Source organism: Carassius auratus, unplaced genomic scaffold (genome assembly GCF_003368295.1).
Source record: "Carassius auratus strain Wakin unplaced genomic scaffold, ASM336829v1 scaf_tig00215431, whole genome shotgun sequence".
Classification (NCBI taxonomy): domain Eukaryota; kingdom Metazoa; phylum Chordata; class Actinopteri; order Cypriniformes; family Cyprinidae; genus Carassius; species Carassius auratus.
The window spans coordinates 314,304-333,768 of record NW_020528086.1 but is presented as its reverse complement, the minus strand read 5'-3'; the positions used below and the strand labels follow the sequence as shown (position 1 = coordinate 333,768).

General features: G+C 38.0%; 2 gene segments (V, D, J or C); both read right to left on the bottom strand.

Moving 5' to 3' along the window:
• Positions 1 to 247: 247 nt before the first annotated feature.
• LOC113094808 (immunoglobulin kappa variable 4-1-like) lies at positions 248 to 945 on the bottom strand. The segment is given in 2 exon segments: positions 248 to 670; positions 751 to 945. Coding segments are annotated over 2 exon segments (384 nt in total).
• A 16,411-nt stretch (positions 946 to 17,356) lies between these two features.
• Positions 17,357 to 17,990, bottom strand: LOC113094807 (immunoglobulin kappa variable 1D-13-like). The segment is given in 2 exon segments: positions 17,357 to 17,697; positions 17,804 to 17,990. Coding segments are annotated over 2 exon segments (390 nt in total).
• Between the last annotated feature and the right edge of the window lie 1,475 nt (positions 17,991 to 19,465).

Genomic DNA, 19,465 nt, shown 5'->3' with positions numbered 1-19,465 from the left:
AGACACAAAAATCTAAATTAATAATCTTTGCCTCGATTTCCAGTCCATCCTCATTCTCTGATCTGAAACACAAGAGGAGACACAAATACTGAACTGACTGAGTACTAACTTATACTTAGAATAAAATAAGCTACAAAACATTCAACAACTATGTTTGCTATATTTAGTAAAAAAAAATAATAATAATTTGTAATGTTATTAGAAAATTAGTAATTTAACATGATTTTCATTGCATTGTTTATCATTCTCCTCTCATCAGCAGCTGCAGTGTCTCTCAGCTGTATCAGTGCAGTCACTGTGACTCTGACTGACGGAGGTTTTTGTACGACTCTTTATCACTGTGTGAACACCCAGCTACCACTGATCTTGTGTCTACTCTGACAGTAATAATCTCCTGTATCTTCAGTCTGGACTCCACTGATGGTCAGAGAGAAATCACTGCCATAGTTTGATCCACTGCCACTGAATCTAGATGGAGTTCCTGACTGGAGTCTGTTGATCCAGTAAATGAGGAGTTTAGGAGCTTCTCCAGGTTTCTGCTGATACCAAGACACACAGTCGTAACAGTCAGAAGTCAACTGTCTGGTTTTACAGGTGATTGTAACAGTTTCTCCTTGATTGATGGATTTTATTTCTGGATTCTGAGTCACAGTCACTTGGCCCCAGATCTCTGAAATAACACACTTTATTAATTCAGTGGTTATTGGACTGTACATAAGATGTGTGTAACATTAAGTACAAAATATTTACCCTGAATGCAGAGCGTCAGAGTCCAGATGAGGATGATGATGTTGTTCATTGTTGTTGTTGTGTCTTGTGTGATGATGAAGATTGTGTTCTGTTCTGCTCTCAGTCATGAAGTGTTAAACTCACAGCTCTATAAACACTCTCAGAGCACTGAAGCATGTGCTGACCATGCAAAGAAGTGGGCAGGATTCACAACAGACTGAGCTGCTAACAAACACATGTTATAGTATATTTGATTTAAGATTTTCACAAATATTATTTTGGTAACACATTAGTATAGGGACCAATTCTCACTATTAAATAATGTTTATTAGCGTGCCTATAGTTAACACATTAACTGTACCCAAACTTAAAGGGTAAGTTCATCCAAAAATGAAAATTCTGTCATTATTCTACCCTCATGTCATTACAAACCTGTAAGAAACACAAATTAAGATATTATTGATGGAATCTCCATAAACAGCAATAGAATTAACACGATCAACGTTCAGAAACATAGCAAGGAGATCGGTAACATAATCCATGTGACATCAGGGTTCAACCGTAATATTATGAAGCTACGAGAATACTTTACGTATTACTAACTATTAAAAAGCAGAGAATTAAGAGAATTTTTTGGGCAGAAGTCGTAGTTAATGGTTTAATAGCGAGAACTGGACCTTAAAATAAAGTGTGATCATTATTTTTAGTAACTGTTGTTGAATCCAGGTCCAGGAGTTTCAAATGTAAAGTGGATTATATGTACTTTATAAGCACTAATAAACAGCCAATATGTTAATAATAGACATGCTAATAAACAACTAGTTATTAGTGTGAATTGGACCCTATACTAAAGTGTTACCAAGTGTTATATAAGCACATTTTAAAGATATTTTATTTGAAAGTTTTATTCTTCAGATTGTTTTTTTTTTTTCATACATTTCTATATTGTATTCATACTTTTTTATTGTAGATGTCATAAACCGAAAACAAGAGATTTGATTTTTAAATGTAAAGGTAGCAACTTTCTGCAGATTATTTAATGATTCTGAATCATGTTATTCTAATTCAGTGATTTTAATATGCATACAAAATATGTGTAAATCCTTTAAACTCATTTGATTCAGTTATTTTATAATTATTAACGTTAATATACTCTAACTTGTAGTCACATGATCTGTATTTGAAATGTATGTGAAACTTATTTAAAAACACACATAAAAACAATGTTATGTTAGGATGTAAAAACTACTGGATTACAGTAGTCATTGTCTTAGTCTGTTTAGTTTTATTTATTATGTTTGTTTTAAATGTGTAAAGTTTTTGAGTAGTATGTATATTGAAGAAACAGTAATATCAGCTGCAGTGATGTTAAATATCATGAATGATGAGATTAAAGTGATTTTGACTTCACTCTGTCTGCTGCTGAAAGTCCTGTTGAAATGCTGTGAATGCTGCAGGACAGAAGAGTGCTGGAGCTGCAGTGTGTTTTCTCTGTGTTTGTGAATGTGTTGTGTTTGTCTCCTGCAGCTGGTCCCACAGTGAAGCCCTCAGTGTCTCTGCTGCCGCCCTCTTCTCTGCAGATCTCTGGAGACTCAGCCGCACTGCTCTGCCTGCTCAGCTCTTACTCTCCACAGGGGGCGCTGGTGAGCTGGACACTGGACGGCTCAGAGGTCACCGAGGGGGTTGTGACCAGCAAATTATTATTTTGAAACTATAGATATGTTAAGCATATTTGTTTTTTAACTATTGTGTACTTACATTAAAAAATTATAATTTGATACAATGCACTTTTGTGTACACACGTTTTACATTGCACTTTAGTACATTAAAAGAGTACAGCAGCATATATAATAACTTGACTAGAATACATAATAAATGAAAGATCAGTGAAATGCTAAGGCAAAACTTTTTTACAGTTTTTTCGATTGCAAAATGACAGTGAGCACAACTGGAGCTACATGTGCAAAACTCGAACTACAGTCTGCAATACCAACAGTCACCTGAGCTAAACAGTTCACATCAGCTGCAAAACTCATTCCAAGCAACACAACTCTTAACACACGGCTCAAAACAGACTCAGTGCAGCCAAACACTACACACAACCCTCACTGAGATAACACACACTGTCACTCAGAACACACAGAGAGGAAAAACACTAGCATCAAACACCAGTACAGAAAATACAAGCTTTACATCTTTACAGTTTGAACAATTTCAGTGAGTTCATACAAAGTAATATTTTCTTCAAAGAAAAGAGGGACATTTTTTCAAATTATTTATTTACATTTTTAGAACATAATTATTTAAGGTAAATGAAAGTTAGCAGTTTGCTTCAATAGTCTGTAGTAATTTACAGAATAGTGATGAGAAAAAAAAAGGTAGAAACTAAAAGTACATAATATAATTCAAACACATAATTTTCTGGGCTAATCCTGAAATTGCAATCAGCAGTGTTTGAAATCTCCTCTGTTTAGAATGTGTGCTTCACAGTTTTGACAGCAGTGTGTTAGGATTTGAAAAAAGTGCTGTAAATCCACAGTGTTGTGCAGGTTGTGGTAAAAGTCGTGGGATAAGTGTGTAGAGTTTTGAAAACTGTGTTCAAGCAATGAAAAAAGAACTAGAGTTTGGTCCACATAAACTCCTGCTGTGCAGACTGTAGTTAGAGTTTTACACGTGACTCCAGTTGTGCCCATTGTCATTTAGCAATCGAAAAAAACTGTAAAACACTGACTCATTCTCTTTAGAAATACAAGATTTCTATTAACATAAATGATATTGTATCATTAGTGTTTGTTCTTTGATCAGTGGTGTGTGATTGTGTTGATCAGTGTTATGTGTGTTTGTGTTATCAGTGTTGTGTGTGTGATTGTGTTGATCAGTGTTGTGTGTGATTGTGTCGATCAGTGTTGTGTGTGTGATTGTGTTGATCAGTGTTGTGTGTGTGATTGTGTCGATCAGTGTTGTGTGTGTGTGATTGTGTCGGACAGTGTTTTGTGTGTTTGTGTTGAAATTCAGTGGATACCACTTTCTGATGACACCGTGGCTAGACGAATTGTTGACATAAGTGATGACATTGAATGCCAACTCATGGAATGAATAAAGGCAAGCCCTTATTTTGTCATTCAGCTGGACTAATCAACGGACATAAGCAACACACTGTTACTGTTAGTTTCTGTCTGATATTTCATGGACTGTAATCTTTGTGAAGATCTGCTATTTTGCAAAGAACTTCCAACGAGAACAGTGGCAGATAATTTCATGCGCTGCCTTGATGATTACTTCACTGAAAAAGGTCTTGATTGGAAATCCTGCTCAGGTATTTTCACAAACAGCACGGCTGCTATGACGGGAAAACATTACGGTGTCATTAAACAAATCCAAGAGCGAGCAATAGAAGTGAAGTGGATGTATTGTTTCTCGAACAGTGAAGTCTTGCAAAAAATCAGAACTGCATGAGGCCATGAACATTGTTGTGAAAACTGTGAAATATATTAAGAAAAAAGCACTCAACTCAAGGTGTTTTGCAGCTGTGTATGAACGACTTGATGCTGATCATGTGCAGCTCTTGTACCACAGTGAAATACGGTGGCTTTCTAGATGATGTGTCCTTAATCGTCTTTTTGAACTGAGAAAAGAAGTGCACACATTTCTAGAAGAGCAATGATCCCCTGTGGCTGAACATTACACTAATAATCAATTTTGTGCAAAACTGGTCTACTTATCTGATGTATTTGATCAGTTAAATGAGCTGAGTGTATCAATCAATGCAAAGCAGAAACAGCACAGTGTTTTTGGTTTCAGACAAAATTGAGGGATTCAAGAAAAACTGATTCTTTGGAATAGAAGAGTCAAGGAGGGATATTTAAAATGGACTGTGGCAAAACAGTTGGAAACTGTTCTGTGGTCAGAAGAATCAAAATTTGAAGTTCTTTTGGGAAAACTGGGACGCCATGTCATCCGGACTAAAGAGGACAAAGACAACCCAAGTTGATATCAGTTCAGAAGCCTGCATCTCTGATGGTATGGGGTTGCATGAGTCTGGAAAGACACCATCAATGCTGAAAGGTATATCTAAGTTCTAGAACAACATATTCTCCCATCCAGACGTCGTCTCTTTCAGGGAAGACCTTGCATTTTCCAACATGACAATGCCGGACCACATACTGCATCAATTACAGCACCATAGCTGTGTAGAAGAAGGATCCGGGTACTGAAATGGCCAGCCTGCAGTCCAGATCTTTCACCCGTAGAAAACATTTGCCATGTCATAAAGAGGAAGATGCGACAAAGAAGACCCAAGACAGTTGAGCAGCTAGAAGCCTGTATTAGACAAGAATGGGACAACATTCCTATTCCTAAACTTGAGCAATTTGTCTCCTCAGTCCCCAGATGTTTGCAGACTCTTATAAAAAGAAGAGATAAACATGGCCTTGTCCCAACTTTTTTGTTTTTGAGATGTGTTGAAGTCATAAAATTAAAAGGAGATGCATCGGCTAGTGAACTGGTGTAAAGTTAACAAACTATCCCTGAATGTGGACAAAACTAAAGAGATGGTTGTTGACTTTAGGAAATCACGTGCAGCGGATCGTGAGGACAGCTGAGAAGATGATTGGAATCTTTTGCATAAATTGACCTCAATATTGTGCCTTGTCTATTAATATTGTGACTTGTTCTATGTACAAATATATATATATATATATATATATATATATATATATATATATATATATATATATATATACACATATTGTATTTTTCACATACTGTATTTTTTTTTATGTGCAACTTTTTACTTTACTTCCAGTTTTAGTATTATGTTAGATTATTTAAGAAATTTTAATTATGTATAGTGTTTTGCACAGTACAATTTGAGTTTTGTATGCATCTCGTCACTCATGTCGTGGTGACGAGATGCATAGCAGATTGTCATCACTCAATGGCTGGATGTCTAAGTGGTGCCCACATAATAACATAGGTTTCATAGACAATTGGACGAGCTTTTGGAGCAGACCTGATCTGTTTAAAAGAGATGGTATTCATCCCGCCTGGGGTGGCGCCACTCTTCTCTCTAGAAATATGGCAAATAGTATTAGTGTTTATACTTGACTAACTGGGGCCCAGGTCAGGAAGCAGACAGACTGGCTAAACTGACCGTCTGCAGAGGTCAGTTAATTCTCAGCACATAGAGACTCTTTCACCTAGATATCACACTATAGAGACTGTGTCTGTTCCCCAAACTAGAAAATACAAAAAAAAAAAATGTCCAAACCAAGTTAAGGCTAACAATTTAATTGAGGTTAAACAAATAAAAAACAAATGCAATATGGATAAACAAATGATAAAGCTTGGCTTATTGAATATCAGATCCATTTCTACGAAAACACTTTTTGTAAATAATATGATAACTGATCATAATATAGATGTGCTCTGTTTGACAGAAACTTGGCTAAAACCTGATGATTACATTATTTTAAATGAGTCCACCCCCCAAGATTACTGTTATAAACATGAGCCGCATTTAAAAGGCAAAGGGGGAGGAGTTGCTTCAATTTATAACAACGTTTTCAGGATTTCTCAAAGGGCAGGCTTCAAGTATAACTCGTTTGAAGTAATGGTGCTTCATATAACATTATCCAGAGAAACCAATGTTAATGATAAATCCCCTGTTATGTTTGTACTGGCTACTGTATACAGGCCACCAGGGCACCATATAGACTTTATTAAAGAGTTTGGTGATTTTACATCCGAGTTAGTTCTGGCTGCAGATAAAGTTTTAATAGTTGGTGATTTTAATATCCATGTCGATAATGAAAAAGATGCATTGAGATCAGCATTTATAGACATTATGAACTCTATTGGTGTTAGACAACATGTTTCAGGACCTACTCATTGTCGAAATCATACTCTAGATTTAATACTGTCACATGGAATTGATGTTGATAGTGTTGAAATTATTCAGCCAAGTGATGATATCTCAGATCATTATTTAGTTCTGTGCAAACTTCATATAGCCAAAATTGTAAATTCTACTTCTTGTTACAAGTATCGAAGAACCATCACTTCTACCACAAAAGACTGCTTTTTAAGTTATCTTCCTGATGTATCCAAATTCCTTAGCATATCCAAAACATCAGAACAACTTGATGATGTAACAGAAACTATGGACTCTCTCTTTTCTAGCACTTTAAATACAGTTGCTCCTTTACGCTTAAGGAAGGTTAAGGAAAACAGTTTGACACCATGTTATAATGAGCATACTCGCACCCTAAAGAGAGCAGCCCGAAAAATGGAGCGCAGCTGGAGGAAAACAAAACTAGAGGTATTTCGTATTGCTTGGCGGGAAAGTAGCATATCCTACAGAAAAGCATTAAAAACTGCTAGATCTGATTACTTTTCTTCTCTTTTAGAAGAAAACAAACATAACCCCAGGTATTTATTCAATACAGTGGCTAAATTAATGAAAAATAAAGCCTCAACAAGTGTTGACATTTCCCAACACCACAACAGTAATGACTTTATGAACTACTTTACTTCTAAAATCGATACCATAGAGATAAAATTGCAACCATTCAGCCGTCAGCTACAGTATCACATCAGGCACTATAGACCCCCTGAGGAACAGTTCCACTCATTCTCTACTATAGGAGAGGAATAATTGTATAAACTTGTTAAATCATCTAAACCAACATCATGTATGTTAGACCCTATACCATCTAAGCTCCTAAAAGAGGTGCTTCCAGAAGTCATAGGTCCTCTTCTGACTATTATTAATTCCTCATTGTCATTAGGATATGTTCCCAAAACCTTCAAACTGGCTGTTATTAAGCCTCTCATAAAAAAAACACAACTTGACCCCAAAGAACTTGTTAATTATAGACCAATCTTGAATCTCCCTTTTCTGTCCAAGATACTAGAAAAGGTGGTATCCTCACAATTATATTCCTTCTTAGAGAAAAATGGTATATGTGAGGATTTCCAGTCAGGATTTAGACCGTATCATAGTACTGAGACTGCTCTCCTTAGAGTTACAAATGATCTGCCCTTATCATCTGATCGTGGGTGTATCTCTCTATTAGTTTTATTGGATCTTAGTGCTGCGTTTGACACAATTGACCACAGCATTCTTTTGCATAGACTTGAACACTTTGTTGGCATCAGTGGAAGTGCATTAGCATGGTTTAAATCGTATTTATATGACCGCTATCAGTTCGTAGCAGTGAATGAAGATGTATCATATCGATCACAAGTGCAGTATGGAGTACCTCAAGGCTCAGTACTAGGTCCGTTACTCTTCACGCTTTATATGTTACCCTTGGGAGATATCATCAGGAAACATGGTGAAACACACCAATTTGAAAAACTAATGGAATGCATAGTCGATATAAAAAATTGGATGACAAGTAATTTCTTACTGCTAAATTCAGAAAAAAACAGAGGTGTTAATAATAGGGCCTAAAAACTCTGCTTGTAATAACCTAGAACACTGTCTAAGACTTGATGGTTGCTCTGTCAATTCTTCGTCATCAGATAGGAGCCTAGGTGTGCTACTTGATCGCAATCTTTCCTTAGAAAGTCACGTTTCTAGCATTTGTAAAACTGCATTTTTCCATCTCAGAAATATATCTAAATTATGGCCTATGCTCTCAATGTCAAATGCAGAAATGTTAATCCATGCATTTATGACTTCAAGGTTAGACTATTGTAATGCTTTATTGGGTGGTTGTTCTGCACGCTTAGTAAACAAACTACAGCTAGTCCAAAATGCAGCAGCAAGAATTCTTACTAGAACCAGGAAGTATGACCATATTAGCCCGGTCCTGTCCACACTGCACTGGCTCCCTATCAAACATCGTATAGATTTTAAAATATTGCTAAGCCCTGAATGGTTTAGCACCTCAGTATTTGAATGAGCTCCTTTTACATTATACTCCTCTACGTCCGCTACGTTCTCTAAACTCAGGCAATTTGATAATACCTAGAATATCAAAATCAACTGCGGGCGGCAGATCCTTTTCCTATTTGGCGCCTAAACTCTGGAATAACCTACCTAACATTGTTCGGGAGGCAGACACACTCTTGCAGTTTAAATCTAGATTAAAGACCCATCTCTTTAACCTGGCATACACATAACATACTAATATGCTTTTAATATCCAAATCCATCCATCCATCCATCCATCATCTTCCGCTTATCCGGGGCCGGGTCGCGGGGGCAACAGTCTAAGCAGAGACGCCCAGACTTCCCTCTCCCTAGCCACTTCCTCCAGCTCTTCCGGGGGGACCCCGAGGCGTTCCCAGGCCAGCCGGGAGACATAGTCCCTCCAGCGTGTCCTAGGTCTTCCCCGGGGCCTCCTCCCGGTGAGACGTGCCTGGAACACCTCCCTGGGAAGGCGTCCAGGAGGCATCCGAAATAGATGCCCGAGCCACCTCAGCTGGCTCCTCTCGATGTGGAGGAGCAACGGCTCTACTCTGAGCTCCTCCCGAGTGACCGAGCTTCTCACCCTATCTCTAAGGGAGCGCCCAGCCACCCGACGGAGAAAGCTCATTTCGGCCGCCTGTATCCGGGATCTTGTCCTTTCGGTCATGACCCACAGCTCATGACCATAGGTGAGAGTAGGAACGTAGATTGACCGGTAAATCGAGAGCTTTGCCTTACAGCTCAGCTCCTTCTTCACCACGACAGACCGGTACAGCGACCGCATTACTGCAGAAGCTGCACCGATCCGTCTGTCAATCTCACGTTCCCTCCTTCCCTCACTCGTGAACAAGACTCCAAGATACCTGAACTCCTCCACTTGAGGCAGGAACTCTCCACCAACCTGAAGTGGGCAATCCACCCTTTTCCGACTGAGAACCATGGCCTCGGACTTGGAGGTGCTGATTCTCATCCCAGCCGATTCACACTCGGCTGCAAACCGTCCCAATGCACGCTGAAGGTCCTGGTCTGAGGATGCCAACACGACAACATCATCCGCAAAAAGCAGTGACGAAATCGTATGGTCCCCAAACCGGACACTTTCCGGCCCTTGGCTGCGCCTAGAAATTCTGTCCATAAAAATTATGAACAGAACCGGTGACAAAGGGCAGCCCTGCCGGAGTCCAACATGCACCGGGAACAGGTCTGACTTACTGCCGGCAATGCGAACCAAGCTCTTGCTCCGGTCGTACAGGGACCGAACAGCCCTAAGTAGGGAGCCGCCGACCCCATACTCCCGGAGCACCCTCCACAGGATGTCGCGAGGAACACGGTCGAATGCCTTCTCCAAGTCCACAAAACACATGTGGACTGGTTGGGCAAACTCCCATGAACCCTCCAGCACCCTGGAAAGGGTATAGAGCTGGTCCAGTGTTCCACGACCGGGACGAAAACCACACTGTTCCTCCTGGATCCGAGGTTCCACTATCGGCCGAATTCTCCTCTCCAGTACCCTGGCATAGACTTTTCCAGGGAGGCTGAGAAGTGTGATCCCCCTATAGTTGGAACACACTCTCCGGTCCCCCTTCTTGAAAAGAGGGACCACCACCCCGGTCTGCCAGTCCAGAGGTACTGTCCCCAACCGCCATGCGATGTTGCAGAGGCGTGCCAGCCAAGACAGCCCCACAACATCCAGAGACTTGAGGTACTCGGGGCGGATCTCGTCCACCCCCGGTGCCTTGCCACCGAGGAGCTTTTTAACTACCTCGATGACTTCAGCCCGGGTGATGGACGAGTGCCCCTCCGAGTCCCCAGCCACTGCTTCCTCAACGGAACACAAGTCGGTGGGATTGAGAAGATCCTCGAAGTATTCCTTCCACCGCCCGACGATATCCCCAGTTGAGGTCAACAGGTGCCCATCTCTACTGTAAACAGTGTTGGTAGGGCACTGCTTCCCCCTCCTGAGGCGTCGAACAGTTTGCCAGAATCTCTTCGAGGCCAACCGATAGTCCTTCTCCATGGCCTCACCGAACTCCTCCCAGGCCCGAGTTTTTGCATCCAAATCCGTTAAAGAATTTTTAGGCTGCATTAATTAGGTAAACCGGAACCGGAAACACTTCACATAACACCCTATGTACTTGCTACATCATTAGAAGAATGGCATCTACGCTAATATTTGTCTGTTTCTTTCTTGTTCCGAGGTCACCGTGGCCACCAGATCCAGTCTGTATCTAGATCAGAGGGTCACTGCAGTCACTCGGATCCAGTACGTATCCAGACCAGATGGTGGATCAGCACCTAGAAAGGACCTCTACTGCCCAGAAAGACAGCGAAGACCAGGACAACTAGAGCCCCAGAAACATATCCCCTGTAAAGACCTTGTCTCAGAGGAGCACCAGGACAAGTCCACAGGAAACAGATGATACTTCTGCACAATCTGACTTTGCTGCAGCCTGGAATTGAACTACTGGTTTCGTCTGTCACCGATGGAGTTCCAGTCCCTTGCCGCTGTCGCCTCTGGCTTGCTTAGTTGGGGTCACTTCATCTACGGCAATATCATTGACTTGATTGCAAATAAATGCACAGACACTATTTAAACTGAACAGAGATGACATCACTGAATTCAATGATGAACTGCCTTTAACTATCATTTTGCATTATTGAGACACTGTTTTCCAAATGAATGTTGTTCAGTGCTTTGACACAATGTATTTTGTTTAAAGCACTATATAAATAAACGTGATTGATTGATTTTGTAGTAAATGTTGTCGTGTAGCACCTTGGTCCTGGAGAAACGCTGTTTCCTTTCACGGAAATGTATGAGGTATGAGCTGTATAGAGCTGAAACGATAATAAAGCCTCTCTGACTCTGACTCATTGTTCAGATCTTAGAATTGGGCTTTTCAAAGACAAATGATGTGAAATTATGTGAAAATATTTGTATTTGTATAAAAGAGCATTAGTACAAACTTTGTACACATATATATCATGAAAATAGTTCAACATTTTTTTTTATAAAACTGTAAAGATTAAATAATAATAGTAATAATAATAATAATAAGGTAAAGACAGACAATCACAATATTCATTGATATTATCTTTTATATTACACACACACACGCACACACACACACACACACACACACGCACACACACACACACACACACACACACACACACACACACACACATATATATATATATATATATATATATATATATATATATATATATATATATATATATATATATATATATATATTATTATTATTATTATTACATCACAGGTATTAATGATTTCATGAATATGAACACATTTGGATTTTCTTTTGCTGAACTTCTTCTGAACCATAAAGTGATATTTGTAGCAGTTCTGTCGGCTGATGTGTTGGATTCAGTCACTTTGTGCTTGTATTTAAGATTAACAGAGATTTATAAAGATTGATGCATTGTTTCTTGGTCTTGTAAATTACTCAAAATTTCTGAAAATTATATGCACGTCTTTATAAATGAGGCCATAAAACTCAAGCTCATATTTTTTTATTGAATATGAATCAGTGAATTATGAAAACACCTGCAGAAGATTATGACACAAGACTGTGCAGTCAAATTGTGAGTCTCAAACACTGAAACAGATCACTGTTGGTTCTCTGTGTGTTGACTCTGTGTAGTTTTACTGTATCATGAAGCTCCTGTGAGGACGCTGAACATCTGCTGATGGAGCTGCTCTATTCTGAGAGGAACACAATCACTCAAATATGAGTTTGACTGTTTGACTCTTTATTCTCTGAAATGAGTCAGTTGTGTTGGACTGATGGAGAGATGAGGTTTGTTCACACTGAGACTCTCAGCAGTCATACTGACCTTCTGAATGATTGAATCAACTGTTGATCTGTGATGAGACTCAGTCAATGATTCATTCTGATGTGTGTCCTTCAGTATCTGTGTCTCTCACAGCTGTTACTGAACAATACTGGCTCATAGTATCATGGATAAGATTCATATATATATATATATATATATATATATATATATATATATATATATATATATATATATATATATATATATATATATATATATATTTTTTTTTTTTTTTTTTTTTTTTAGTCCAGTGTAATAGACAATTCAACAAAGAGCCTCTTATTTCATCAGTGTACAGGTACATTACAGCAGAGCCATGCAGAGACCTTTGGAGGAGCAGATGCTCAAAGTATAAAAGGGGCACATGGAACAAGGCTTTAAATAGCGCTGCTTAAAATATCAATACAAAAATATATTGTGATGCATTCCTTTCTGATTCGCGTATCGATATGGAATGGATGATTATGTACCTGTCACGGTTGGTAAACCGTGGCCTCGGCTTTTGCACTAAGTGGGTGGAGTGAGTGTCTTGCGTCAGCACTGATTGTTTCATGTGGGGGTCATTATCACCAGCTGCAACTCATTACCCATTCCCTACTTATTTCCCTGTATTTCGTCTTGTTTTTGTCAGAGCGTTGTATGCAGTCTCAGTGTTACTTCCTGAATCTCTTGTTGCCGTTTCATGTTCTTCTCGTTGCTGGATTGTCTTGTCTCTGAACCCCATCCACTCCTCACCTTCCACGGACTTCACCATTCCCCTTCACGGCTCTCCCACCGCAGTTCCTGTGACACGCTCTCCTGCTGCCTACTCACCACCACGCCCTGGATCACCAGTGAGCATTTTCACTTCCCGGATCGCTACCAGACCTACAGCATTCACCCAGCCTCCTGTCTCTGTGTTATTTGTTTGTCTGGCAGTCCAATAAATTCATATTAACTCGCACTTGCTTCCTCACCTCCTTTCCTTCATTACAGTACCAGCCTGTTTCTCCACAGAGAATTTTTTTTTTCCTGTTACTGTTTCTCTGTTTCGTTTCTCCACGCTTGGTTCTTTCTGCACTGTTTCTGTAGCTTGTGTTGTGCCTCTACCTATTCCACTTTCTCACCAGCCTCTGTCTCCTGGCTTGCTGTTCCCTGCTCTCTTTCTGCCACTTGTACCTCTACATTTCCCTCTTTTTCTTCCTGTGTCTCCATCTCCTCATTTGATCTATTAATTTCCACTCTCTGTCCATCTAGGAACAAGGCACAATTGACTTTTTCAGCATTAATCTGTTATTTTAACCATCACTACTACTCTTGCACCTAATCAATAAGTCCACCTTAAATATTGATACAAAACATTAAGCAACTGATACACTGGAATATAGTGATTACTATTATTACTGTTGTAGTTATCTTAAATTGGACACCTTTGCAGTGTAAACAAAATGACAGGCTACACGTGTTATTCTGATCTGGTGTGCTCTTCATGAACAAGCTGGATAGGGATCCTGCCTTTTCTGCCTCAAGCAGTTCCTTCTCTTGTTTTTTTGTTTTTCTTTTTTATTCTCTCTTTGAGAGGCATGTTTGCACTGCAGAACACACACACAAACACAAAAGAACATTTCATACCTTTTCCTGATATCTACTAGGGTCACATCTCCTTCATACTGCACTTTGATGTCAGCTCAGGTATATTTTTCAGTTTATATTGACATTGATATTTTTACATTTATTTCCAGAGAGATATTATTGAGTTTACAGGCTAAAGTGGTCTTACTCTTGTAAACACTGTTGCTATTGTAAAAACACATTTAAAATATAATTATATTTTAATTCATTTCTGAATTGTTTTTATTTTTATGATGATAATTCAGAGAATGAGAAAATCTGAATAAGCCTTACCAGTGTTGTGATAATTATTTTTAAGGCACTCAACGTTTAAAAAAGAAATAAATACTGTAATATAATAGTTTAGTTAAATAACATAAAAAATACTAGACCCCTCTAAGCCTGTGAAACTTTTCTCCCTCAAATAGCACGTTAACGTTACTTCAACACTACAGGACACACACAGCAATATAAACAAAATATCTAAATTTTCTCACATCGCATCGTTCTTGTAAAATAATAATAAGTAAATAAACATCAAATTCACTTAGCTGAGAATTAAATACGCAATAAAAAATTATGCGTATGGCGTCCCGGTTGGGTTAGGTTGTCGTCGTCTTCAGGTGAAAGGTCATCATGTGGGTCAATTTATTTACGGCTAAATTATTGTTCATAAATTTTACTAATATTTAGATTGGGCATGGGCAGGCATTCAAAAAAGTACATGTCATTGCAAAAAAAAATAGAGGAAATTTTGCATTGACAAAAGGGCACTTTGGGCACCAAGGGGCAAAGGGGCAGGTGCTCAAGCAATTCTCAAAAAGATCTGTTACTTTAGTTTAACAAAAAGTAAACAAATGGTTAACTTTTTTTGGTCCTGACTTCCACCAGTTGAGTCAATGATTCATTGAGTTCCTTATAAGAAATTCATTTTTTACCACCTAGTAGTTTGAATGTATTATTTATTGTTTTAAAATTAACACATACATATATTTATCATCAGGGGAAGAGACTGTCAGGGCAGCAGCCACAAGACAACTATTACAAGTAGAGATGGGTTTCAAGAACTGGTTATAATTTAGTTCCAGACTTGTTCGGTTACTGAAAACATTTACATAAGCTACAGGATCAATAGTGCTGCTATCAGTATTCTTGTAACATTGATTCATTACCCTTTAGACACAACCACATATCATCCAAATCATCTCTGCGTGGATGGCAGCAAGGATCCAGGATCAAGAGATCATTCATGGAGACTGTTCCACAGGAAGCAGTTTATCCTGAGTGAAAAACTAAACCTGGTTATTTCAGCATCACTCAGGCAAGACTAAACACATTTCAATTGATTTAAGTTAGTTATATGTTTCAGGTCATCCTGACCATTCTGCTATCCTGGATGTAAGGCCATGCTCGAACTGCATTTCTCGTGGTTGAAAGATTTGTGCAGCGGTATCCAGACATATAATGCCCCATTCACATGTGGTGTCAACACCCCTTCTTTACTTTGAATAGAATGACATCAAGCATAGAAAAATTAATTGTGTGTCCGTTGCTCATGGCAGAAGTTGAAAACTCTTCAAGCGCCAATGCAGCCGTCCTCCAGTCAGAACGCCTTATGCAAATACCCTAGTGCAGACGCAAGCCAATCGAGTGCTTGCAATACCAGAAAACTAATGTGATTGGCTGTCACTATGATAAGAGACAGTATCTGCCAATTCTGATCCAATATCAGTGTTGTTTTTTGCATTTTTTTTAAATCAATGTAGTATTACTATACTTCTGTGTAGGGATGTCAATGATCGATTTCCATGACGGATCATAGTTTAAATTAATGATCAATTAATCAATTAATTGTTAACCTTAATGCAGCAAATTGCGTCTATTGCAGCAACATCCAGTCACCGGTATGATAGGATGTGCAAAAGTGTGTGTGTGTGTGCATATATGAAGGCAGCAACGTGGTAGATGGGACAAAACAAGAAAGACTTAATAATCTTTTGTTGTGCTAATGTATTATAATATGAAAGGGTATGGCTCCTATAAAGCGTGCAGAGCTTAAACACAACCAATACACAGATTGATGCGCTTGACTCAACACAGTCACAGCGTGCAGCATTACTCATAGAAATGTTCAAAACACCAAGGGAAGAGATATTGATGTTGTGTAATATATGTGTGCAATATTTTGAGCCCTTTCTTTTAACAGTTTTAAATCTCAGTTTATGTGTGCTCTATTTTTGTCTACACTACAGTTATTTGTATTATTATTCTTTTTTAATAAAAGCAAGGGTGCATAAAATTGAATACCAGTGGTAGAAAATACTTTTATAATTTTAAGATTTTTAATTAAAAAAAAAAAAAAAAAAAAAAAAAATATATATATATATATATATATATATATATATACATATATATATATATATATATATATATATATATATATATATATATTTTTTTTTTTTTTTTTTTTTTTTTTTTTGCAATATTTTGAACTAAAATAATCATGGAGCTCTCCAGAAATGTAAAGTTTTCTTCCCTATCATTTCGAATCTGGGGTGCGTGTCCCAAAACCAACTATGCTCACAAGTTCCATCGTTACCAATAGAGTTCAGTGGAACTAACGCCCGTAGAAAGCTAACTACAGCTGTGATTCACATCATTAATGTACATCATGAGCAGATGCACACTTTGATCATAGAAGCAATAATGCGATTAGGTGCATGTAAATGTTTCCCGAGCAGAAAATCCGTATATGAAAAAGATCATATCACACTAAAGACTGGAGTAAAGTTACAAAAAAATGCAGCTTTGCCTCATTAATTATTTCAATAAATACATTTTAAAGTTTATTCGAAAAAGAGTATGAAAACTGTTTTGTTTTTTGTTTTTTTACAATATTACTTTTTTTTTTCTTTTTATCAAATTAATTTAGCCTTGGTGAGCAAAAGAGACTTCTCTTGAAAGCCATAAAGAAAAGATTCCAGATCTTATGGTTGTGTTGATTAGTGTTGTTTGTGATTGTGTCGATCAGTTTTGTGTGTGATTGTGTCGATCAGTGTTGTGTGTGATTGTGTCGATCAGTGTTGTGTGTGTTTGTGTCGATCAGTGTTGTGTGTGTGATTGTGTCGATCAGTGTTGTGTGTTGATTGTGTTATTAGTGTTGTGTGTGATTGTGTTGTAGAACAGCTGCAGTGTCTCTCAGCTGTATCAGTGCAGTCACTGTGACTCTGACTGACGGAGGTTTTTGTACGACTCTTTATCACTGTGTGAACACTGGACCACTGTGGTAGCTCTGACAGTAATAATCTCCTGTATCTTCAGTCTGGACTCCACTGATGGTCAGAGTGAAATCTTTTCCATTGTTAGATTCACTGCCACTGAATCTAGAAGGAGTTCCTGACTGGAGGCTGTTTATGTCATAAATGAGGAGTTTAGGAGCTTCTCCAGGTTTCTGCTGATACCAGGCTAAGTTGTCACCATATATCCCTGCATCTATGCGGCTATAGTATATTCCTGGATCTGTATTACACTCTATTGTAGCTGTTTGACCGAGCTGGACAGTTTTAACTTTAGGCTGAGTCACAGTGATTCCTCTGGATTCTGAATAAAATAAAATAAATTAGTTTGCAAATCTTCTTAATATCAGAATATTACATTGGTGTAAAAAATAATAACATATTATCATTATCAAAAATAGACACCCTACCTTGAATAAAAGCTGCAGTGGTCCAGATGAGGATGATGATGTTGTTCATTGTTGTTGTTGTGTCTTGTGTGATGATGAAGATTGTGTTCTGTTCTGCTCTCAGTCATGAAGTGTTAAACTCACAGCTCTATAAACACTCTCAGAGCACTGAAGCATGTGCTGACCATGCAAAGAAGTGGGCAGGATTCACAACATACTGAGCTGCCAACAAACACATATACAATAAAAATATAGAAAATATCATTTTACAATGATTAGGATTCAGTATTGTTTAAATTTTATCGAATCTGATTCTGATTCTGCTTATAGATTCAGATTCTTATTGATTCCTATAGTTTTGGTTCCAATAAGATAAAAAAAAAAAAAAAAAATCCAAGATGCCAAACATATTTATTCTATAATTTTTCTGTTGCAGCTGAATAACATGAGGAAAAAGCAGCAGACTACAGAAAACTTAAGGCTACAAGAGAAACTCTTGTCTATGGTTTTATTATGGTAAATTAGGAACAATAAATCAATTAGGAATAGCATAAAAAACAAAAAAAATATTTCAGACAAAGAAATTGACATACATTTAGAAACACTGCTTAGTTTTCTTTCTCATTTCTCATGTTGAAGTCCACTTAAGACAAATAAATTGCTGCATCACAAGAGTGAAAGAGAAGTCATCTCTGTTCCAGAACAGTTTTTATCTTCAGTGGAACACGAGAACAGACACAGACCGGGAACACACACCGCTGTTCTCTGTGCTCTGCTTCAGATGTGTGATGGGGATCATTTTACTGACTCAGATCTTTGAATCTCGTTCGTCAAAATGAACAAATCATTTTATTTTTATTTAAGCAGAATATAATTAAAATGTATGTTATTAGCCAAATTATTATTCCATGACACAGCTACTTAATGCTACATTTCAAATTAGTCTGCTAATGCAAAAAAAACTATAATAAAACCAAGGCCAAATTATGAGAAACAGAAAAGATTCATTCATTGTTTCAGATTATGTGTTATTAGTCTGTTAGTTTCCCTCACTTCTCCGTTCTTTAGTCACATCACATCTCTATAAACTGAAGCTATGCAGTCTGTACTGGAAACAGAATTGATTAGTTTATCATATGAATACAAACATTACATATTATTAACCATATGCTGTTATTACATGTAGGTATTATTGAGGCCTAGACCAATTTGGGACCAGAAACGCATCACTGTAAACATGTTTGAAGGGAAGTTTGGGAATTATGAACTAATTTCTGTGTACAATACTGCAGACCTGACGACTCGAGAAGTGAACTTCTCATTTCTCTTTCCGACACAGACTGCTGTAGCATTTGGATAAATCAGACACACAACATTTAACAAATAATATCTAACGACTCATCTAACCAAAGGGTCTATGGACCCTTCCCCCAAAAGGAAGCTATCACCTCAAAATGGACTGAACAGGCCTCTGGTTCCCAACCAAAGGGACACTTTCTGATAACACTAGGTTTATGACGCCCAGGAATGTGGCTAAGCGACGCTAAACTCAAGTCTCTAAAAGAGACACATAATGCACATAAAAGCGACTCTCCTCTAATTAATCCATATAAAAACCTTTCTTTGAGTTAATTCACATATATTTTAGGGCATTGTGTATACTGTAACTGTTCTCGTATATTG